Source organism: Grampus griseus (genome assembly GCF_964374135.1).
Source record: "Grampus griseus genome assembly, chromosome: 14".
In the NCBI taxonomy this organism is placed as follows: domain Eukaryota; kingdom Metazoa; phylum Chordata; class Mammalia; order Artiodactyla; family Delphinidae; genus Grampus; species Grampus griseus.
In genome coordinates this window covers 24,090,803-24,115,063 of record NC_139008.1, presented here as the reverse complement: position 1 = coordinate 24,115,063, position 24,261 = coordinate 24,090,803, and the positions used below count along the sequence as shown (strand labels likewise).

The following is a 24,261-nucleotide window of genomic DNA, read 5'->3' as shown; positions in this document are numbered from 1 at the left end:
ACGGGTTCGTGCCCCGGTCCGGGAAGATCCCACATGCCGCGGAGCGGCTGGGCCCGTGAGCCATGGCCGCTGAGCCTGCGCGTCCAGAGCCTGTGCTCCGCAACAGGAGAGGCCACAACAGTGAGAGGCCCATGTACCAAAAAAATAAATAAATAAATAAAAAATAATAATGGTTACCCCTAGTGGTTAAGAGGGCAGATGACCCGAGTTCAAATTCTGTTCTGCCACTTGCTAGCTGTGAAACCTTGGGCAAGTTACTTAAATGCTCTCGTTTATTCATCTTTTAAAATGGGGTGATAATAATATTACCTTCCCATGGAGTCATGGTGAGAATTAAACGAGTTAGTATCTATAAAGTGCTGATTTAGTTAGCGCGTAAGTATCTGCCACGCAAGCCAGTTTTAGTGCTGTTGTGACCAAGGATCCATGTGGGTAACAGGTCAGTCCAGGCTAGAGCATTCGCCATGAATAAGCAGCCGTGGATAATTGAAGGTGAGTGGTTTGGGATGCAAGAAACAGCAGCTTGTATGTCGGCAAGCCGATGGGCATTTCCACTGTTCCACCAGGAGAGGGAAGAGAGTCTCTGACGTAGTGGTTCTAATTTTCCATCTGCCATCCTCTTTCCTGATGCTCTAGCCAGTACCACACGCTACTACCCACCCATAACCCGCTCTCGGTCCACCCTTTGAGGTTCAGAGTAGTGATGAAGGGGCTTGACTTATGGGCTTCAGTGAGCCTGGTTCATATCCCCAGTCCTACCGATGACCAGCTGTGTGACCTTAGGCAAGTTTCTTAGCCATCTTAACCTTCAGTTTCTTTGCTATAAAATGGGAATAATGAGAGGTCGCAGGTTTACTGTGAGGGCAAGTCAGGTGTCTAGCACATGTGGGGAGGGACATGGGCTCAGCCTCGTATGTTAGCTGCTGCTGGTGTTATTGTTGGCATAACTTGCACACACGTGCACACACATACACGCAGCAGGTTTGGGGCTAGACCTTTGGGGGTTATACACATAAGTAAGATCTGCTTCTCAGAAGTACGTATTTGGATGGAGGTTACCCCTATGCTAACCAGTGACCCGCATGCAGTGTGGAGGTGAGAACAGAGTTTTGTAGGTGCAGAGGAGGAGAAGCATGTCTGGTGAGCACAGGGCTGTAAAGCAGAGGGGAGACGGAAAGCGGGAGTCCTCTGAATGCTAGCTTGTGGGTGAACTACATTCTCAGCCAAGGCAACGGCAGAGAGCAGCCCTTCCAGGTGGTGGCGGAACGTGCAGCTGGGTTGAATGCTGATTCTGGGTTCTGGGCATGAACACACAGTAGCCACTGCATGCCAGCAGGTAGGCATCTCCCACTCTGAGACCGTGACAGGGTAGGGGCTGCCCCAGGTCACCAGGGATCAGAGCCCCAGATCTGGTGGGAAATGACAGAGTCATTCATTCTGCCACCGACTCGCCACTAGGGACCTCCTGAGAATAGGTCAGATGCAGCCCCTCCAGGACAGGCAGCCAGGGCTTCTGGGGGGCTTCAAATTAGTCAGCGCTGCCCTGGTACTTGAGACACATTAGAATTGTGATTTAAGACCATTGACCGGCGTGAGATCACAACGGGGTGCTGGGTGATTATGGCCACCCAAGCTTGCAGCCGAAGACTATTAAATAAATTCCCATCACTTCCAGTGTTACTCGTGCCTGTCCCCAGCCGTCCCTGACAACACCCCAGAGTCGGGGAAAGGCCAGAGCAGCGCCCAGGAAATGTGTTCTCATCATCATGGACTTGGTGGGGGCTGCCTGCACCTTTGTCCCCCCTCCTCTGTTCTCTGCCTGCGTCTGTGAGTGGTGAGGGACAGGGCCCCTCCGCACACCAGCTAGAGGGACCTTTGTGAAACATAAGTCTGATCGTGGCACGTTCTCCTGCTTGAAAAGCCTGGTGTCTTCCCAAGGCCTTATCATGAGATCTGGAGTCCTTCTAGGTGGACAGCAAGGCCCAGCCCCATCAGACCCCTCCCTTCCTCAGCTGTTGCACCTCGGACCCTGTGACCCCATCACAGCCCCACCGGCCTCTTTCTGCTGCCTACATAGGCTCATTTCTGCCTCGGGAACTTTGCTGTTCTGTTCCCGCTGCCTGGTGCCTCTCGCCCAGAATCTTCTCGTGTCGGCTTCTTCCTGACATCAGGCCCAAATGCCACCTCCTTGGAAGCGTCTTCCCCGACGCTCATCTGTCATTCCCCACCTCGCTCCTGCTGTCTTCCTTTAAAGGACTCAGCGCGATATCACATCATATTTTACAACCATTTGTTGCTCTGTTATCTCTCTGACTATAGAATGTAAGTTCCATGGGTCTATTTTGTTCACTCCCCAGCACCCAGAGCACTAGGTGTTGCTTAGAAGGTGCTCACATATTGGAGGGATGAATGAATGAATAAGAGGTAGTAGTAACAATAGATAGAATAGTAGTAGTAATAATAATAATAACGATCGCTAGCTACTACTCTTCAAGTGCATGCCATGTGTCTGTCGCCAGGCTAAGCACTTTACCTACGTTTTCTCATCTGATCTTCACGACAAGCCTATTGAGGTTGGTGCTGTTTCCTCCCGTTTTACAAATGAGAAAACTGAGGCTTGGAGATGTTAGCAGCAACTCGCCTAAGATCACCCAGCTTGTAAGGGGTGATGCTGAGATTCAGTTCCGTTCTTAACCCCTGCTCTGTGTTGATCTGGAATAGTGAAGACAGGGGGCCATGCCCTCTGTTCCCCTTCCCTGGCTGAAGGGCTCAGGGGGGCTTATTGCTGTCGACAGAATCACAGCTGGCTCCATGCAGGACAGTGAAGTTAGTGAGGCTCTGTCTGGAAGTTCAAGTGGTTTTCAAGTGGAAAAATACTGCCCGCGGCCACCATCATCAAACCCCACCCCCTCGGAATGGTGTTGGTGGGGTTGTGTGTCTGACCCAGGACACACGAAGGACCCTGAGACAGGCCGGAAGACAGGGTTCCAGAGTTTTCTTGCTTTACTTCATTAAGAAGATGAGCTGTGTTTGCTTTGAAAGTCCCAAGCAGCTAAGCGGCCTGAGCCATTTACATCTTTTCAAATTGGAGCTTTTTTTTCCAAAGGGAAAATCTGAAACTCCACTTGAATCTCATTGCTGAATACAAAGGAGGCTGATTCGGGCTTTCAGAGACTCTAGAATGTCAAGTGAGACCCTGGCTGTCAGGGAGAGGCAGCGTTGTGTGCTTGTGTGTGTGTGTCTGTGTGTGAGCACACACACGCGGGTACACAGGCCTGGACCATGCTGTCTGTGGCCTCTTTCTTGATGCTCCGCACCCTTCTTCTGTGATGTGGGGGGACGGCCCAACCAGATTCCTTTGTGTCTTTCTGAGTGACTGTGACTGCCACTGGCCTTCGGAGTTTAAGCTCCTGACAGATATTAAAGAACAATTCACTTATTTCGGCTAAACAGAAAAGCATATGGAAAAAGCAAACTGCATTAACATCTGCCGCCTGGGCCCCATCTGCTCCCGTTGGCGTGGCTTCCCCTGCAGCCGTGCCAGCCTGTCAGCTCTCCACGGCCGCTCCTTTTTCCTTCCAAGCCAGGGCAGGATGTGCCCATTCATTTCGATCCACTCACGCAGGACTGGGCACGTCCTAGGTGTTTTGGAAATGTGGGGAAATGCATGAATGCAACAAGTGGGGAGGCGGTGGGCTCTGGAGTTCATTCTCTGGATCAGCTGCTTACTAGCAGGCCTTAGGCAGGTGTCATGCCGTTTTTGTGCCTCAGTCTCCTTGCCTGTCAAATGGGCTTAGCAATAGCGGCAGCTACATATAAGGATCATTGTGAGCATGAAATGATATAATGTATCTGAATCCCTTGCAGTGGACGGGGGGCATAGAGTAAGTATGCAGTAAATACTAATTCTTGCTTTCAGTAAGAATGTTCATTCCCCGCTCCCCACCTGTTACTCATCCTCTTTCTACAGCTTTACAACTTGTCTTAAAGATGGTCCCCTGTAGCAAAGTTCACACTGACACCTTTAAGGACACAACCCCTTCTCCCCAACCATCGTCCAAAACACACTGGTGTCTGGGCAGGGCTGACCGTGATTCACAACAGGACCTGAGGCTGGAGGGGCTGAGTCGGGGGTTTGCACCTCTGGCTACACATTGGGATCACCTAGGGAGCTTTGAGAAGTTTCCGTCCCCAGGCTCCAGCCCAGACTAACTCAGTCGTATCTCCCAGGTTGCAGCATGGGCATCAGTATTTTTAAAAGCTTCTAGGTGATTCCAGTGGGCAGCAAAGATGAGAACCAGTGGGCTAAAACTCTGCCCATTCTCAGTGCCTCATGTTATCTGAGGGAAGAAGAATTGAGAACAAAAATTAAGGGGAGACGGCGGGTGGGGAACGCTAAAAAAATACTGAATGAAACAAACAGATTGCAAAGGGGATATTTACAGCCAGCCTGGTGCCGTTTTGTCAAACTTATAAACACAAAAATCAATATTACATACTGTATGTGGAAACATACAAATTTACTAAAGATATAGACACACAGATGTGAAGGGTAGAAGTGACCTCTGGGTTTGTTTTTTTTTTTAATTTATTAATTAATTTATTTCTTTTTGGCTGTGTTGGGTCTTCGTTGCTGTGAGAGGGCTTTCTCTAGTTGTGGCGAGCGGGAGCTACTCTTCATCGCAGTGCACGGGCCTCTCACTATCGCGGCCTCTCTTGTTGCGGAGCACGGGCTCCAGACGCGCAGGCTCAGTAGTTGTGGCGCACGGGCTTAGTTGCTCCGCGGCATGTGGGATCTTCCCAGACCAGGGCTCGAACCCGTGTCCCCTGCATTGGCAGGCAGATTCTCAACCGCTGCGCCACCAGGGAAGCCCACCTCTGGGTTTTTGATAAAGGGGATTAAGTGATGAGAGGTGTTTCAACTGTATCTAAAGTTTTGTTCCTTTAAAGAGCTGAAAAAAGCATGGCAAGACTGGTACATGGGGGCGTTATGTTATTTTTCTGTACTTTCAGTATGTTTTGAAATCTTTCATAATTAAATGATGATTCTATTAGAAATTTGATAAACATTTGCATTAAGAAACTATTTAGATCCATTTGAGAAAATGATGTAAAAACCATAATTTGACCACCTCACTTCCGAAGTTTAACAACTTTTAAATGTCCCAGGCCACGGGCAGCCTTTTGATTGGGGAATGACGCAGGACAGTGGGGTGAGAGAGAAGGAAGAGATGGACAGACAGAGGGACAGAGAAAGGGCAGAGACCCACAGGTGGAGACAGCTTGACCCCCTGGGGGTGTGAATGAAGTCAAGGTCCTTATCATGCGAGGCTGTCCCAGCGAAGGTGAGTGCTCTCCACCTGACTTCTTCCGGGACTTGGAATTGTCCTGTTACTCCTGACGTGGACACCTCAAGCCTTGGCTACAAGCGGTAATTAATACAGGAAGGGGAAAGTCGGGGAGGCCCAGCCTGACCCTCATGAACTTCTCTGGCCATCCTGATGGAGCCGTCAGTGGCCTGGAGGTGGATGGAACCGGATGGTGCTGGGCAGCTGACCTCCGCGGGTCATCCTCCGCACAGAGAGTGAGCCCAGGGTGGATCTGAAGTTGCAGGCATGGCCGTCCCCAGAGAAACTGCCAGCCTTTTTCTAGGTGTTTCACTCCCAACAAGAAGAGCTCATTCCCAGACTGTGGCTCGAATGGGGCTGTTTTGGGAAGTGTCTCTGAGCTGAGGCTCCAGAGTCAGGCACTGTGGTTTAAATCCCCGATCTGTGTGGCCTTGAGCAAGTGTCTTTACCTCTCTGAGCCTCTGTTTACTCATTTGTCCAAAAGGATAGCCTACGACTAATAGGAGTATTATTTACAGCTGTGATTTGTGTTTTAGGCACTGTCCTATGCGCTTTCCCAGCAATGACTTGTTGCATCCTCCTAGTAATTTTTTGAGCTGGTTACAGCTGGGAAACCTGCCCCAAATCGCAGGGCTTTGAAATGGCACAGGGACCCAGGTCGTCCACTGCAGTGCTCATGGCCATGGCCGCTGGCAACACTGCCTCTTTGTAAAGCTGTTGGGAGCATTCAGCGAGAGACCACATGGAAAATGCTGCCCTAGCAGTGGTGCTGCGTCATGAAATCATGAACACCTGCTGTCAGCTAGGATTCTCGTAGTCTCAACTACAGGCGTGTGGATACAACAGGTAATATTCTGTTGTCTTCCTGAGGTCCAGCCAGGAGGGGAAAGTTCACAGGTGGCCTTGGTCCAAGTTCGGACACTTCTGAGGCTATTGAGAGATGAGGCTGGGAAGTTAAGAGCACAAGGTTTGGAATCAGACCGGCCTGGGTTTGATCCCAGCCTTGCCCCTTCCTACTACCTGTGTGACACTGGGTGAGTCACATGACCTCCTCTCTGGGCCTCAGTTTACTCTTAGGTCAAGTGAGGATGATAACATCCCGTATGTCAGAGATCAACGTGAAGGTCAACGGAGGGAATTTTGCAAAGTGTTAGGTAAGGTGCAGGCTCTCTCCCGTGTAGCGAGTGCCAGGTGGGATGGGATGAAGCAGACATACAGAACGGCAGGAGGTGGGATGAAGCAGGAAGCTGGGAAAGTGGGCAGGCCCTGCTTTACTGAGGCAGCTGCAATGACTCGGGCATTTGGCCTGTATGTAGTAGTCAGCGTGGGAGTCCCTGTCTTGCTGTCTTAAACTTTTCTGAAGTGAAAAATCCTGACGGGAGGAAAAGGAAAGTGACCCGCCCTGGGGCAGTCAGGCAGCCAGGAGACCCGAGGAGACCCTAGAGGGCTCCCCAGAAGCTGAGGACTCAGAAGGACTACTTAGAGATGTGTCCCGTCCAGAGAGAAGGCAGCCTGTCTTCAGAACCTCCGTACAGCTAGCTGCACTCTGTAAAGTTCACGGGAAGAGCCATCTAGTGGCCTGAACTACTGTGGTCCATTGGGTCTCCCAGAACCACCTTCTGCTGGGTCTGTTTCATGGGTCGTTTGAGGATAAAGGGGAGCTCCTTTGTCTGACTGCAGCCCGACTTGAGAAGTCAGGGCACGTCTGCCAGGAAAGATCCGCTGAACAGCTCCTTGAATAAGAAACTTGTCCAACAGCAAACCATCTCCCCAACCCAGATGGCACGTGTTCTGGGGGAGGAGTGTCACTCTCCAGGACAGGAGGGGCAAGAGGAAGCAGAAACAGCCCTTTTACCTGTCGCCTGGGCACCCAGCCTCTCTCCAGTTCCTCTTCTCGCTTTCCCAACTCTCTGGGGCCAGACAGACCTGGCTCTTCAACCTGCTTAGAGAACCTCTTCCAGCTTCAGTTCCCTCATCTTTAAAATGGGTGGATAAAAACATGTAAGAGATGCTCAGCATTGCATCCGCAGCACGTCCCGTCTATTTTTGTCTTTTTATTGAGTTGTTGGTAGGTTGGTTGTCTGTCTTGTTCTACTAGAATGTAAGTTTCACAGTAGCAGGCGTCGCTGTATCTTAGTGATAGACATAGCCCTGCTGCCAAGGACGGTGGCTGGCGTGTACTTGGCATTCAGTAAATACGCATGAATTGGTGCACCACAGAAAGTTACTCTAGCAGTTTGGGTGAAATGATGTTGATAACAGCTTCCATTGTCTGTGCTCTGAGCTGTGCTTTTGCACAAAGTCGGTATATCTTCTCATCAACCCTGTGAGGTTTAGATATCATTATACCCGTTTTACACAGGAAGGAACCAAGGCTCAGAGAGGTTAGCTAACTTTCCCAAGGTCACACAGCTAGAAAGGGGCAGGGCCAGGTTTCAAATCCAGAAGAGTGACCCCAGAGCATGCCCTTGTAACCCGCCAGCATGTCACAGTGGCCGTGATTGCCCATTGCCCCCTCTGACTCAGCACAGTTTGAGAGATGAACATCAGACACATCCCATCTGAAGGGAGTGACCAGAACTCTCCTTTGCGGGGAGAGAACAGGGCACACAAAAGTTAGTTGTGAGGAGGTTTTCCATCCTGAAGCTTGACAGAGAATGTCAGGGGCTCGTGGGCCGTGTGGCGGTGAATGGCATGTCCCATCACACAGCCCCCTCAGGCCAGGAGGCAGAAGCCGTTTTCCACAGCTGTTGAAGTGGGTACCACTGTCACCTCCATCCCCATGGCCCTCGACGGAGATGGCTGTTCTTCTCCATGTCACGCCAAACCCACACGTAAACAGGAAGTACCGGTGGGGCTCCTACAGTTGGCAGGGGGTAGGCCCGCAAAAAGGCAGCCTTCTTTGGGAACTTAGCCAGTGAAACCTTGCATGGAGGCCCCATCCCTGGTAGGTAGGGCCAAGGCAAACACACGCTCGTAAAGGAGATTTAGGGGGTGACAGCAGCACACTCATTTGTACCCCTGCATAATAAAGATGATTTATTGGGAGCTGCTGGGAAGCTCAGCTCTGAAATCACGTGGATGGTAATGTCAGGTGCCTTTCCCTTGTTTCCTCTCCCCACCCCAAATGGCTCTGGCTTTCAGATGGTATAAATTAATTGGGTTTGTATGCATGTATTTGTGCATATATATTTATTTATTTACAGGCATCTTTCCTTATTTATATTGCTGCCTCCGTGAGCATTTACATTTCTTTAGAGACTTTGCAGTAATGAGCTTACAAGTGGGTCATTCATTACCCACTTGTGGCAGGGTGTGTGGGGAGTAGGGGACCCGGCAAATGCAAAGGATGAGTTTGATTCATCCACAGGAGGCCTGTTTGTCTCCTCAAGTGCCCCTTCCCCAGAGGACCTGGATGGGAGAACATCAAGCAGGAGATGCCGGTACCACGAGGGCTTCCAGGGACTTGGGGCAAGAGAAACATAGACAGTGTGCAGGGAAATAAAACCACAACAGATAGCACACTGAGGCCAGCGGGTACAAGGCTGGGGTTAGTCTCAAGTAACGGAGACAAGGCAGCGGCGCAAGAGGACTTTACACCAAGGACTCAAGTTGTTCAAGTAACCCTCTGCCTGCTGACCCTCTCTCCGCGCTTAAAGATTTCAGCCCACTTAGTGGTTGCTCTCTTCCAGGGTCTTTGGTGGAGGTGGTGTCACCCCCTAGGGGTCATTTTGGGTACACGTCGGACGCTCCTCCGAGCCTGGATGTTAACAGCCTGAGGGAGTAGAATGTAGCTTTTATAGCCATGCTGTGTGATTTGGAGCATGTTACTTAACCTCTCTGTGCCTCCATACATTCATTCACCTGTAAAATGTGGATACTAATAGTACCTACCCAAAAGAGTTGTTCTGGGATTCTTTTTCAGCTGTGTTGAGGTATGATTGACAAATAAAATTGTAAGATATTTAAAGTGTGCAATGTAAGGAACTCAGTGGGAACCCCACTGAGTTCATTAACAAATGGTTCTGGGATTTTTAAAGATAATCTGTGTCAAGTGTTAGCGCAGTTCTTGGAATAAACGTTCTATAAGTGTTAGCTGTGCTCGTTGTTGTTACCAAGTTTGGTTGTGCTGGGCTCGCCTGCCCGTGATGCCCTTGTTTGCCTCATGAACATGCTCTTTCTTCTCAAAACTGGGCAGGAAAACTGCTTTCTCTGTGAAAGGCTCCTTTACTCTCCTTGGACCCCGGACCACGTTAGGTTCCAACTCTTGATGAAACCCTTGGCACTCATTCATCGCCCCCCTGCCCGCCTTCACTCCCGCCCTGTATTGGAATAATGTATGTCCACACCCACTCCCCTGTCCTGTGTCTGAACTCCAGCAACAGCAGGAAGCATGTCTTAATTCACTTTCCTATCCTTTGCCTCCGCCGTGCCTGGTAGGTACATAGAGTGAATAAATCAGTGCTTCTCAACCCTATTGGACCCAACCCCTCTTCCTGCAAAAAATCTTTGAAAATGTTCCTTTTGTCTCTCATGAAATGAAATCCATACTTGTTATAACCTACTTACACTCACAACTCTGAAACGTATCACTATACTGCCCTGATAATAATATAACGAATATATAAAAGTAATTTAAAATAAAAACAATGTGTATTTCATTCTGTAAGTGATCAGGCACAACACCGCCAGACTAGCACCTCCCAAACTGTAATGTGCAGATGAACCCCCTGGGGGTCTTGTTAAAATGCAGATGCAGTGGGTCCAGGTGGGGGCCTGAGATCCTGCATTTCTAACAAACTCCCAGGGATGCTGATGCTGCCGGCTGACGAGCCTCACTTTGAGTGTCGAGGGCCTGGAAGACACATGGAAAGTTCCCGTGCTGGATGTTGAATCATCAAGAATTACAGTTACACACAGCTTGCATGGCTGTTGATGATAGGATTTTTTTGAAATCGTACTAAAATTCTGTATGATGTAGGATCTCCCCTTGAGTTAAAGGTAGTTACTTTCCTAGAAAATTCAGTTACATTAAAAGCATTCAAAAGTGCTCTGTCATACGTAAATTTGTATTAGGTTCCTGACCTGCAAAATGAAAGATGAGTTGTTCACCCACGTGACATGTAGAGACATTCAGAAGTCCTGCAGGATGTGAGACACTTCCCTACTGCTTTGGGAACATGCATTGCCAGGGATCTAGTGTCCTGCCACCAGGCTCTTCCAGGAGCGACCCCCGGTCATTGTGGCAACCAAAATGACATCACATGTTTTCAGAACACCCCGTGGGGGGCGGTCCCACTTCCATGGAAGACTCTGGAATTAAAGGATTCATTAAGGGCTCTGAGGTCTTTGAGGCAAGGCTCTGAAGTTGAGTTCGTTGAAGATCCTGGGTCCTTGGTTTCGAGCAGGCTCGCGGCATGCGGGTGGGTAAGGGGACCTGGGCCAGGCTGGACGAGAGCTGTGATGATCTGTCCCCAAATGTCCATAATATCATAGTTAAGAAAGTCCGTCTTAGAGGAATCCAGAAGGCTTTGTTGTTGAAGCAAGGCTGGGTTGTTCATTGTCACTGTCACTGTCACATCCTCCTGGTGGGCTGCAAGGACAGCGTGGGTCAAGTCTGGACTCCTGTGCTGAGGCCCCAAAGACGCGGCATTATGGGGTTGAGGTCCAGACCATGTGGCCTTGGGCAGTGTCAGAGATAAACAAGACCGTAAGGACAGATTTTGATCTGCAAAGTACTGTTGCACTAGGGGGAAGGGTCCAGTGTGAACTGAACTCCACTGTGATTTGTACAGCGTGACTGGGTCTTTTAAAGGGAGCATGAGGGAATAGTGCGGGGGTGAGCAGGGGCTCAGTAGAGTCAGGGAAGTGAAAAATGACAGAAAGCAGAAAGGGGGGGCTCTGTCCCCAGGAAACTCATCTGGGTTTGCTGACTGGCGCTTCTCCAGGTTAGTCCTCTTCCCTCCCACAAAGGCTGGGACGGATGCTGGGGCCCTGTCGTCGGGGGTTGGCTGGAGCAAACTAGATTCTATTAGCAGCCTTGAGTTTTCTCAGGCAGGCGCTATGCGGGGGGCTCATGTCATGCAAGAGCTGTGTCCTTGAAATGTCAGAAACTATGTTAGTGTTTGCTCAAGTCTACAGGCCAAGGTTGCGACCTGGTTGAGGAGGGGCTCGGAGGGGCTGGGCTAGAGTTTGGTCAAAGGGGAAATCTTTGCCAGCAGGTCACTCTCCCCCCAAGAGGGTGGGCCAGGGCTTCAGGGTTCTGCCTCTTTCTAGATAAAAGTAGTTATCAGCACCCCGTTTCCAGTTGCCCTAGATTTCTATCTGTGTGTGTGTATTTATTGTGTGTGAGAGTACAATGTAACTCCACAGGCTTGGTGTATAGGGAAAGACCCAACTTAAAAAGGCCCTCAACTTTTTATTTCCTCAATGAGTAGATATTTCGGATGACAAGTATTTCAGCAATTCTCAAACTTGGTGGTCTCCATGGACCCCCTTATATTTTCAAACATTATTTCAGACCCCCAAAGAGCTTTTGTTTATGTAGGTTATATCTATCAGTTATTTGCTATATATTGAAATTGAAACTAGGGCATTCTTAAAATGGTTATTTATTGATTTACTTAAATTAACCAGGCTTCCCTGGTGGCGCAGTGGTTGAGAGTTCGCCTGCCGATGCAGGGGACACGGGTTCGTGCCCCGGTCCGGGAAGATCCCACATGCCGCGGAGCGGCTGGCCCCGTGAGCCATGGCCGCCGAGCCTGCGCGTCCGGAGCCTGTGCTCCGCAACGGGAGAGGCCGCAACAGTGAGAGGCCCGCGTACAGCAAAAAAAAAAAAAAAAAAATTAACCATAACCCGTTACCTATCAATATAAGTAAAAAATTTTATGAAAAATGCATATGTTTTGTACAACAAAAGCAAATTTCGTGAAAAGAGGCATTGTTTTACATTTTTGCAAGGCTGTAATATCTGGCTTAATAGAAGACAGCTGGATTCTCACATTTGCTTCTGCTTTCAATCTGTTGCGATTTCACACATCATGGAGCCTCTACAAACTCCACTGTGTGCTTGTGTGAGAGGATGAATGAGAAAAAGGAAAATAACATCTTCAAATTATGATGGAAATGGTGACCTTGAAGATCCCCTGAAAGGGTCCCCCAGGAGTCCCCAGAGCACACTTTGAGATCTACCTCATTAGATCATCACAGTAAGCATTAATTCCAGTTAAATCAATTGTAGCTAACATTTATTAAGTTCTAGGCTTTGTGTTAAGTGCTTTACACGTATTAACTCTTTGAGCTGTTGTAAAAGCCCGGTTAGGTAGGTACTGGTTATTATGCCCATTTTACAGAGAGGGAGACTGAGGCTCTCAAAGGTAGGTACTGTGCCCCGGGTCACTCAGTGAGCAAGTGGCAGAGGCCGGGTGGATCTGAACGCACTTCATCTCCCGACCCTGCCTTTCCAAATGATTTAGGTCTGCTCCTCAAATGATGGGGTGCCAGGTAAAAATGTTGATTGAGGGCTGAGTACATATCAAGCCTCATGCTAATTGTTCTGTTGTTAACTAGAATTAAATATGAGTGTGCCCTATTATTTAATCTCTCCTGCACCTTTGCAAAGTAGGTCTTCCTACCCCTTTTTTTTTGTAGATGAGAAAACTGAGGCTGTGAGAGGCTAAGCTTCTTCCTCTGTATCTCAGGGTTAAGGGGCAGAGGCTGGATTCCAAGCCAGCTCTATCCATCCAGCTCCCTCCCTCCTCACCCCATGCTGGGCGTCCCGTTAACATGACTAAATTTGCTAAATTATACCAGGCTTATTATTGAGGGTTCTGTAAAAGCCTGGCCTGCCCGTGCCCAGCAAAGACCACGGGTTTCTAAGCTCTGGCCAGCCCTGCCACTTTTTGTGCATGCAAATGAGCCAGGCGGGTGGGCGCCGGGCCTCTGTGAGGTCTATTTGCATTGGCAGCCCGGTAATTGCATGTCCTAATTGGGTGCAGCCATGCACACTGCGCCTCCTCCATTCCATTGCCCTGGCACAGAAGTCCTTCTGGAAGCAGGTGTGGGCTTCTCCCCCATGTGCCCCTCTCAATGGCCTTGATCACCTTGGTGATTGGAATGAAGCCTTGGACACTGAGTTCAACAGCAAACAGCTACTCAGCTGGCAGTGTGTCCACATGGCACAAAAGAAAGCCCTAAACGGGTCATGATGAGTGAGCAGGTGGGACAGGCGCCCTCACGCCTGCACAGCGCACCTGGCCGGGGCTCCCCTCTGACACCATCTCTATTCCTCATAGCTGCAGAGAGGCGGTGCAGTGTTGGCGGGTGTGGCCTCTGGACCCCAACTGCCTGGGTTTGAATCCTGGTTCCTCCACTTCCTAGATCTGGATTTAGTCACTTAACTTCTCTGAACCTTCATGATCCCATCCAAAAAATGGGGAGAATAACATAGCATCTCCTTCATAGGGTCCTCATGGGGATCAAATGAACTAGTCTCTGCAGAGGGCTTGGGAACAGAGCCTGGGGCAGAGCCAGCACTGTATGCATATTTTCTAATAGATGCATGTTTCGTAAGCACCTTGCACGTGTCAATCACTGTGTCCTGTGCTTCATCTGTTCTCTCAGTTCCAGGGAGTTAGATGCCAGCCTCAGCCCCTGGGATGGATGAGGACGTCAGGGTGCAGGGAGATGAAATGGTCGGTCCCAGATCAAAGAGCTGCTGGAGAAAATGATCACAGGATGAGGCAGGGGGAGAAGACGATGCACTTAGGAGCGTCCATCTATCCCTCAGTCCCTGGTCTCTTAAAATCCATCAGTTATTTCTCAATGATCTGAAATGGCAGAGCTTTGTTCATCGATTGTATCGATTAACGGTTAATTCAGAGAATGTTCAGCAGCACACACACAGGACCTGTCATTTTACAGATGAGAAAATCTGATGGTCGCTAAAGCAAGACAAGTACCCAGGTCTCCTCCTTTCTTGTTCGGTGTTCTTTCTACACAAAAATAAGAGCAAAGGTTTATCAATGAGTGGAGAGTTTGAAACCACAGCAGCCCACCTCCACCCCTCGGAAACAGGACCTGGGTACAGGGGAGGAGGTTGGGCCGATTCAATTGATCAAGTGAGGAGAGATCCATCCTGAAGTCTGAACGTTAGAGAACCAGGAAGGACAGAGCAGACCCAGGCGTCTCTGAAACAGCAGCCTGGGTCCTGTAACCTGCCTCTCGAAGCCATCTTGTGCTTGGCATATTTCTACCTGATTGAAATTGACTCTAAACATGCCCAAGGTTGCATGGGAATAGAGGACATTATTGCATTTAATTATTTCTCCAGAATAAAAATGGATTCTAGCAACAGCTTAGGGGTAAGGCAACAGCAGAGCAATTAGAGTTTTGGAGCTCGCATGCAAACATTTGAATGTGCAATCATTGCAATAAGTACATTAAAATAAAATAAGTCGAAGGGTTGCATTTGCATAAATAACCCAAGGTGAGAGTGTTGGGTTGCTTAAGAATAAAGGGGACACAGCTAGCGATCGTAATGAAGAAATACTAACTGGTCTGTCCTCCAGGTGGAGACCATCAGGGGTGAGGTGGTGGAGGCCCAGTGTTGATTAGTAGGGAAACTTCTTTGCTCATTGTTTCTCCTGCTTTGGGTGTGGTGGGCACATTCTGGACGTTTTGACATACATTCATCCTCACCAAATACCCATGACATAAGTATTATTTTCGAGCATTATTTACGAGCATGTCCTAAAGGCAATGTAAATTATATACTAGCCTACCAATATTTTCTCCCCTTAGAGCTTTATTATGGCATTTCTAGCCATTAAATAAACCATCACAGTGCTTGCTGCTAGAATTTAAACAGGAAGCTTGGAACAAACTGTCCAGATTCCAGTAGCAGAGACAACCAAGGAGACTTATATGAAAAGGGGGTGTGGTTAATAACAAGCATTGAGGATCATAGTCGTAGCACGTTAGAGCTTGCAAAAGCTTTATTTTCTAGTTGGAACATCTTCTATTTCCAGGTTGGGAAACTGAGGTTCAAAGAGAAAAACCTAACATGAAGTCTAACATTAAGCTCGTAGCAAAGGCAGGGCGTGGAACCAGGGCCCAGACTTCCAAGCCTACGTGCCCCACCCTCCAGGGCCTGCTTAGCGTGATGGCAAAGTCAAGTTTCTCTTCTGTGTTTCCTTCCTGTCTTCTCCAGGATGGCTACTTCTCTCACCGGCCAAAAGAGAAAGTGCGAACAGACAGCAACAATGAGAACTCTGTACCCAAGGATTTTGAGAACGTGGACAACAGCAACTTCGCACCCAGGACTCAAAAGCAAAAGCACCAGCCCGAGTTGACGAAGAAGCCCCCGAGAGGACAGAAGGAGCTTCTGAAGAGGAAGCTGGGGCAGGAGGAGAAGGGGAAGGGGCATCTGTCCCCAGGGAAAGGTGCCAACGAGGTGCTGCCTCCTGGTGCGAGAGCCCCGGTCAATGGCAGCCGAGGGAAGGATGCCCCCAGACAGCCCCATGCCCGGAAGAGTGGGGGCAGCTCCCCCGAGATCAAGTCTGACCGGCCCCTCAAGTGTGACATCTCGGGTAAGGAGGCCATCTCCGCCCTGTCCCGCTCCAAGTCCAAGCACTGCCGCCGGGAGATCGGGGAGACCTACTGCCGCCACAAGCTTGGGCTGCTGATGCCCGAGAAGGTCACTCGGTTCTGCCCCCTCGAAGGTAAGTCCCAGCCCCGTTCTGCTCACATTCTCAGACCTTCTCAGAATAACCGCCCTAGTTTTCAAACCCCAGATGAAGACAGGAGATCTTTTGTTTTGGGCCTCCCTGAATTCAGAAGTCTCGTGTGAGAAAAGTTTCGCAAAATCAAATTACCTTTTGTTACAGCTTTAACCTGTCGCTTTGGTGGCCAAGGATAAAGTACAGTGCAGTCGGGGCTAATGTGGAAGTCGTAGGAGGCAATGGTATTGATATGGTTTGTTTTCTGTCTCAGCAGAATATTGGGATTAAAATTGACACCAATGTTACTGTAATTGAATAAGATTTGAAAGGTTTCTAGTTGGTTGCATTGACATTGGAGGCTCTGGAAAACATCCTTCCCATTTTCCTCCACCTAAAATTCCTTCCTTCCTTATTTTCTCCCTCCTTCCCGTCTTCTGTCTCCCTCCCTCCCTCCTGCCCTGTGCTGGGCCCTATTCTCTGTGCTGATGACCAGTGATAAATCAGACCTCTTGCTGCGATGCAGTGCGAGTCAGAGCTGTAACAGCGGCGTTCACAAGCACAGGGGAGGGTCCTCAGAAACTGGGGGGGGACAGTTTTGCACAGGTGAGGCATCACCGTGCATCTCTGCATCTCACCTCACGCCTCTGACACGTATTCCTTGCTGGCAGGTTTCACCTTTTCCAGTGCGTGTGAAAGGGGGGTAATAACAATTACCAAGTGCTCACTGTGTCCCGGGCACAGCACGGGCACTTTGCATTCAATCAGCTCATCTCACCCACCGCCCAGTGAGGCTAGCACCGTCATCGTGAGCATAACTTTTTTACACGTGAGAGACGTAAAACAACTTCCCTAAGGTCACGTGGCTTGTAAGTGGCCTTACAAGCCTGCAGGTAGAGACATTCTGAGATAGAGATATTGCCATCCTGGGTTAGGTCATATTTTGTCAAGATCCCTTCTTAAAAAAAAGAAATATGTTATGGCAGAAAATTTCAAACCCACCGCAGAGTAGGGAGAACCTTCATGTTCCCATCGTCTGGCTACAGTTAACTCGTGGTGGTCACTACTGTTTCACCCATGTACCCTCATCCCCACATAAGCTCGTTGTGAGCCAGTAGATTTATTTTTCCTTGCAGAAGACGTTACATCCCAAATAGTTTGTGAATTAGTTCGTCCAGTGGTTTTCTCCATGCAGAGGGCGGACTGCATCCAAAAGACACTTTCTACAAAGAAAGAGCCAGTGTCATTGGGAACAGACAGGGAGGGATGCATTTGAAATGGAGAGATTGTGTTCTAGTGGAGTTCAGCCATGAACTGATAGGAAAAGCCCTTTCCGCTCGCTGGTTCCGTCTTCCTTATGTGTCCAGGGAGTGCCCTGCATTAAATACTCGAAGGGTCTTCCCACTTGGTCTTCCCTTGCGGCCCATTTCCCAATTTGCTCTTGGTCACCCCTCATTCTCATTGGCCATAATCAGTGCAAGGGGTACCCCGCTATCCCTCACTAAATGGTCAAGCGTTCAAAATACCTCCTTGTTGCTTCTGAATTCAAATAACACCAAATGCTTTAGTTCACTCTCAAGTGGAGAGAGAAGGTCCCCGACCATGGGACAACCCAGAGGTCCTGAGGGCAGGTGTTGGGGGAGGACACGTGGAAAGACCTGCATGGGGCAGGGACAGGGTCCACGCGTGGAAGAGGAATGGGTCCATGGTCCCAGCGGCTGGGTCCGCCTCTTTATCGAGACAGAAGGTCAGAGCATCAGGAAAGGTGACAACAGAGCTGGACCAACAGGCAGGGTGGGGGCAGGGGGCTCTCAGTTCCCCCAACATTGGAGGATTTGGAAGCCAGGCAGGAAGATGCCTAGTGCTTCCTCAATCCCCCATCTCTCGAGAGAGAAGGATGTGCATGGTAAGAATGGCTCCCAAGGAAAAGGGGACTAGATCACCCCTAGAGAAATCCTAATTCCGTCTCTCCACTGGACAGGTAAGAAACGAGGTCCATAGAGGAGAGGAGACTTATCAACAAGGTCACCTAATCAGTTAGAGGCTGAACTTGGGCTAAAATTCAGGCCTCCTCATCTCTCACACATGCTTCTCTGTTGACCGCTGGTCACAGAACGGAGGGTGTGGCTCAGGTGGGGGATGGCCACGCGGGTAAGTGTGTAAAGAGGCTTGGAGGTGTCCACGGCAAGCCCTTCACGTGGCCCTCTGGGTGGGGTGCAGTGGGGACAGCTTCAACTCATTACTCAAGTTCATCTGTATTTTTTAAGTTTTCTGTTGGAAACATGTATCTGTACTATACTCTCTTTTCAATAGCAAGGTCTAAAAAGAAAAGGTTTGCTTCTCTCTTGCATTTTAAACCTTGTCTAAGCAGTCCCGGGGTCCCCGTCATACTCTTGACACGACTTGGCAGATTGTGGCAGAATAAATAAGTGGAGATGTTTCCAAAATCTTTTTCTTAGCCAGTGCGTGGCCTGGCGGAGGCCTGAGCTGAATGTCTTTCCATGAGAATGACAGTGGGTCCTCGCTGTGTACCAAGGGTCAACACACTTTTTCTGTAAAGGGCCAGAGTAAATATTTGAGGCTTTGTAGGCTGTGCAGTCTCTGTCGCAACTCCTCAACTCTGCCATTATATCTCAAAAACAGCCAGGACAATAGATACGCAAATGCACTTGGTTATTCCAATAAAACTCAATTTACAAAAACAGGCTGTGGGTGGGATGTGGCCCATGGGCCATAGTGTGCTGATCCCTGCAAGGTACCAGTTCTGTGTAGTAATACCTCCAGCACTGTGCCTCCCATCCCACTGTATCCTCACACCAGCCCTATGAGGTCGGTCTCTTATCGACCCGTTTAATGGATGATGAAATGGGGGCTCAACGAGGTTTAGTCCTTGGTCACAGGTGCATGGCTAGTAGATGGCAGGGCTGGTATCGTATCTCAGGAATACAGAGCCTGAGTCCTCCCGAGAGCCTTTCCCTCTTCAGGAGGCAGAAGGTTTCACTTTAGCCTAAACGGTCCGAGCTTGGGGATGTCCTGAGCCCGCAGGCTGTCTCTCTCCACCATCAGTACAGTTGCAAGGAGAAGGGTGGGTGTTGATGGGGGAGCGAGCGGGCTGATGTGGCCTGTCCTGGTCCCGCTGAGACACCTCCAGCATGGCTGTGCAGCCTGGGGGATTCCCTGTGGCCTCTGCTGTGTCCGCCAAAGCGGCACACCCTCCAGGGAGCTGGGAGCTGGGTAATAAGATGGGTGTCTGAGCCTTGGCACACCAGCCCGGGCAGTGCCTTCATTTACTGCACCACAGCCTTCCCCTTTTGCAATAAATTCTCTGTGAATAGACTAATTGCAAAATAACCCTAATTGGGTAGTTATCAACGAACAACTTCCCGTGGAACAAAACAGCTTACAATTAATAGCATTTAAACCGTAAACTATTCTTCTGCAGAAAGCTAAGATGTAATTACACCCCATACGGAGATCGCGTTCCCTTTCTGGAAACCATGACAGCCGGATTTCCCTCCGCTCAGGAGGGATTTGAGCTCCAGCTCTGAGGGCAGTGAGGAAGCCAAGTGGGGAGGGGAGGGGAGGGGAAGTAGGTATGTGTGTAAACAGACAGACACATACACTTCCGCACGCAGATGTACGCACTGTTTGTCATTTTGCCGAACTCAGCGTCACCCAGACTTCAGCTGACAGGATGCCGGAAGTTGAATATCCCTAAGGACACAATTCCTCATGGCTTGAAGTCTGAAAAGTTACGAGGGGATCGATGTGAAATGTTGGCTTGCTGAAGGGCTCCTCCTCCGATCCCCATGCCTCCAGTCCCCGCGGCCCAGCACCTTCAGGGAAAAGGAAGAGTCTAGAACCCCCGGATTGGTGTGCTCTGCACGGATACCTTGCCCCTGTGACTCATCTGCTTCACTGCCAGCCTCTGGGAGGAAGCAGTTGGAAAGGTGACATGTTTTCAGGAGGAAAACGCGGATCTGCGGACCATCTACTCACAGCCCCCAGGAGTGAGATGCGGTGAGGTCAGGCAGGGTCCTCTACCCCATCGGCCCCCAAGCCTGGCCTCCGAGCAGGTTGTTTCTAATCCCGCAGCGCCCCTCTTTCCTCCCAGAGCCCCCCGTGCTCACTGCAGCCGCCAAGCCACCGGACCCCACCCCCGCCCACGTTCCCCAACCAGGTGGCCCAGCCCCCAGTGGCCCCCCTTACCTCCCACAGTTGCCTAGGCCTCCTGTCCCTTCCTTAGGCTCCAGAATCACCCAAGAGCCTCCAGGCACTCCAACCGGACCTCCCAGAGTTCCATGGAAATGAAACCATGTTGGATGGAAGGCCCAGGGTGGCCTGGGCTGGAAGAAGCTTTTCCATCGGAAGATCTGCTGACACTGGGTTTTGAATCCTGGTTCTGTCTTTGCTAGTGGTGTGACCCTGACTTCCTAGTGCCTCAGCTTCCTCATCTGTAAAATGGACACAGATACTCGTACCCTATCCTCATAGGGTTGTTGGCTGACATGGGGCCGTGAATATGAAACCCCTGGTGCAGAGGGGGGTAGGGTACGGCGAATGTGTTTGGCTGTCGGCTGTAGCAAGGCAGTGGTGGTGGCGTTGAGAAGAGTGGAAGGCCCGCCTGTAGGGTGACCACCCCTTGCCCAGCCCTAGATGTCTCGCTCTGGTCTTCAGACAAGGCCCCGCGTGCCTCAGCCACTCCCTCCTGCTCGTCCCAGCCCCCTGCATTGTTGCTCCCACTGCAAACTCCACCCCAGCTCTTCCCTCTCCAGATCTCAGCCTAAATGCCTCTTCCTCAGAGAAGCCTTCCTGGACCACACCTTCTGCGGGGAGCCCCGGCCACAGAGGACACACCAACCCTGGTGAGGGGCAGAGGTAGCTTTCCCAATAAAGACCATTTGACCTGTAGGAGGCATTCTAAGCAGGCAATACCTCATTATATTGGGAACAATTAAAAGTCAAGATGCTCTCTCCAACAGCCCTCATAGGCCACCAGCCTCCTTTCATCTTGAGTTAAAATGCCTCAAGAGAAAAAAAAAACAACATCTCAAGAGAGGCCCCACCGGTTACCAGGGTGCCTCTGACACCTCCTCACTCTTTGCTGTGCCAGGTAAAGCCAGTGGAGTGACTGCAGCCCAGGTGTCCAGGTGAAGAATGAGAGAGGAAAACGGAGAGGTTCCACGGAAAGCAGTCACTGAGAGCGGGGTTGGGGGCCACCGTAGCGGGGGCTCCAGGCCCGAGCCTCTGAGTGGGCCGGTGGTCCTCCGATGAGTGATGAGCAGGGGCTCTCCCTTTTCAGTCAGCTGACCGGCTGCAGGTTTGCAAGCACGTGCACGTGGCAGGGGCAGTGGCTCCAGTATTAGGAGTGAGGACGGACTGGAGGAGGTTTCTGATGAAAAGGCAACCATCCTTGGACGCAGCAACCCGTCTTTACCCATCAGTCTTTGCAGGAAGCCAGAGACTCTGGACAGATGGCTTCCGGATGGAGGTGGCTGAGGGGAGACTGTCGCCTCAGATTCCCCATCTGTCGGGGCAGGAACACTGCTTTCTCCCGGGTCTTTGCTGTATCGCTCAGGATGAGACAATGAGGGAACAGCCGTGGACAACTCAGAGACACCGCGCTACCGGGGTGGCCGTGATGAAGCCAGATGATCTTCCTGCGGCTCAGCGAAGCCGATGGGGCCGACGTGCCCGAAGCCCAGGTTTGCAGAGGACTCTTTCTCGGCTTTCTCTCGTCAAACCCCAGTGAAAAGGAGGTTTCCAGTAACAGTTCATCGGGGTCGGAGTAACCTCATGCCAAAGGCCCTCCTTGGGCTTCTGAGGGATGGGTAGGACCCTGACCGCAGTCAGTCCAGAAAAAGTCAGCAGACCCCATTCATTGGTCGCCCACTAGGTGCCATTGGACGTCCCAGGCCAGCACTCCCCAAACGTGTTCTGCGAAGGGCCAGATAGTAAATACAGTATGAGGCCTTGCAGGCTGCAGGGTCTCTGTCACAACTACTCAACTCTGCATGAAAGCACCCACAGGCGATACATAAACGACCAGCATGGCTGTGTTCCAATAAAACTTGATTCTGGGCATCAGAATGTGAATTTCACATAATGTTCATGTGTCACGAAAGGTCATCCATTTGATTTTTTTTCAGTTATTTAAAAATGTAAAAAGTGCTCTTAGCTCGCAGGCCATACCAAAACAGGCAGTGGTGAGCTGCCCTTTGCCAGCTCTTATTCTAGTATCTGGGGACGTAACAGTGAACAAAAGCACAGGACGCCTCATCCCCACAGGGCCTCTGCCCTACACAGCTCAGAGCACCATGTCTGTTGCCACAAGCTGGATGGTGACTCTGGGAGGCGTGCAGCCTGAGGCCCCACCTTGGTAGCACTTCTGCCCTAATGGGAGAGGCCAGAGGGGACCGGTGACCCAGTAGACCTACAGTCCACTGTCTGGTGTGACGAGAGCTCGTAGACAAGCACAGCAGGCGACAGGACAGGGGAGGTGGACGTTTTAGGTAGGTGGCCAGAAGGCCCCTCAGAGGAGCCGCGGTGGCAGTGTCACCGGGAAGAGGAAACAGTCCTAGCAAACAGCCTGGCTTGTTCCAGAGGCAGCCAGGAGGACAGTATGGCTGAAGCAGAGGGAGCAGTGAGGGGAGCAGAAGGGTGAAGGGTCAGAGGCCAGGGGTAATGGCCAGGCCACCGCAGGGGGTTTGGATACTGATGTCAAAGAGATGGGAGCCATTGGAGGAACTGAAGAGTTTTAACATTATCTGATTTTGAATTTTTTTTTTAATTTTATGCTACTTTAACATTTTTTTATCTTATTTTGTTTTTGTTTTTGTTTTTTTGGTTTTTTTGTGGTACGTGGGCCTTTCACTGTTGTGGCCTCTCCCATTGCAGAGCACAGGCTCCGGACGCGCAGGCTCAGTGGCCATGGCTCACAGGCCTAGCCACTCTGCGGTATGTGGGATCTTCCCGGACTGGGGCATGAACCCGTGTCCCCTGCATCGGCAGGCGGACTCTCAACCACTGCGCCACCAGGGAAGCCCTTATCTTATTTTGATAAGAACACTTAACGTAAGATCCACTCTCTGAACAGATTTTCAAGCGCACAATGGTGTATTGCTGGTTACAGGCACAGGGTCGTACAGCAGATCGCTAGAACTTATTCATCTTGCTCAGCTGAAACCTTATACCCATGGAACCCCATTCCCCATCCCCCCAGCCTCTGGCAACCACCATTCTGCTCTTTGCTTCTATGAGTTTGACTGTTTTATATTCCTCGTATAAGTAGAATCGTTCAGTATTTGTCCTTCTGTGTCTGGCTTATTTCACTCAGCATGATGTCCTCCAGGCTCATCCATGTTGTTACACATTGCAGGAGTCCTTCGTTTTTTAAAGCTGAATAATATTGCATTGTAAGTCCGAATTTTTTAGTCCCTTCATTCCTCAGTGGACCTTGAGGTTGTTTCCACGTCTTGGCTATGCTGCAGTGAATGTGGGTGTGCTAATATAATATCTCTTTGAGATGCTGATTTCACTTCTTTTCGATAAATACCCAGTGAGATATCACCCCACACAAAAGACAACAAGTGTTGGTGAGGATGCAGAGAAATTGGAATCCTTGCACATTGTTGGTGGGAATGCAAAATGGTGCAGGCACTGTGGAGAACAGTTTGGAGGGTCCTGAGAAAATGAAAAACAGAACTACTGTACGATCCACCAGTCCTGCTTCTCACATGATTTAGCTTTAAGGAAGGAGTAGAAACAGGGAAATTGTGGAGAGGTTCTTGCCGCGGCCCCAGTGAGAGGATAGGGTAGTAGGAAAAAGCTGCTAGGATTGGCCGATGGACTGGATGGGGGTGACCAACTGTTGGTGTTCTGGGCTGAGGGGTTCCTTTGGGGCACAAAGACGACTCAAGCCTGACCCTTGAGCAAACATTTATTGAGCTCTGCTGTGTGCCAGGTCGTGTGGCCAACAGTCCCCCAAGGCCCCCCATCGGAAGGTGGGTCTCCACAGGCCAATCCCACGTGGCCTTCTCCTGCTAAAGCACCGTGGTATTTGACCCCCTCCCCATTTGGGAATCGTAAAAAAAAAGCCAGCTGTTGCCCACATGGCTTTTTAGAAAGAGAAATATGCAGTTATGGGAAATATCATAAATGCCCCCCCCACCTCCCTCCCACCTTCCTCCTCCCGG

General features: G+C 50.2%; 1 protein-coding gene across 1 annotated transcript in view; it reads left to right on the top strand.

Annotated features, from left to right (window-relative positions):
* Window positions 1-24,261, top strand: part of XYLT1 (xylosyltransferase 1) — a gene marked incomplete at its 5' end in the record, with an annotated part of 186,322 nt that overhangs the window by 37,297 nt on the left and 124,764 nt on the right. Inside the window, one exon of the mRNA XM_082669889.1 lies at window positions 15,559-16,069. Coding sequence (XP_082526015.1) covers window positions 15,559-16,069 — 511 coding nt within the window. The remainder of the gene's footprint in view (window positions 1-15,558; window positions 16,070-24,261) is intronic.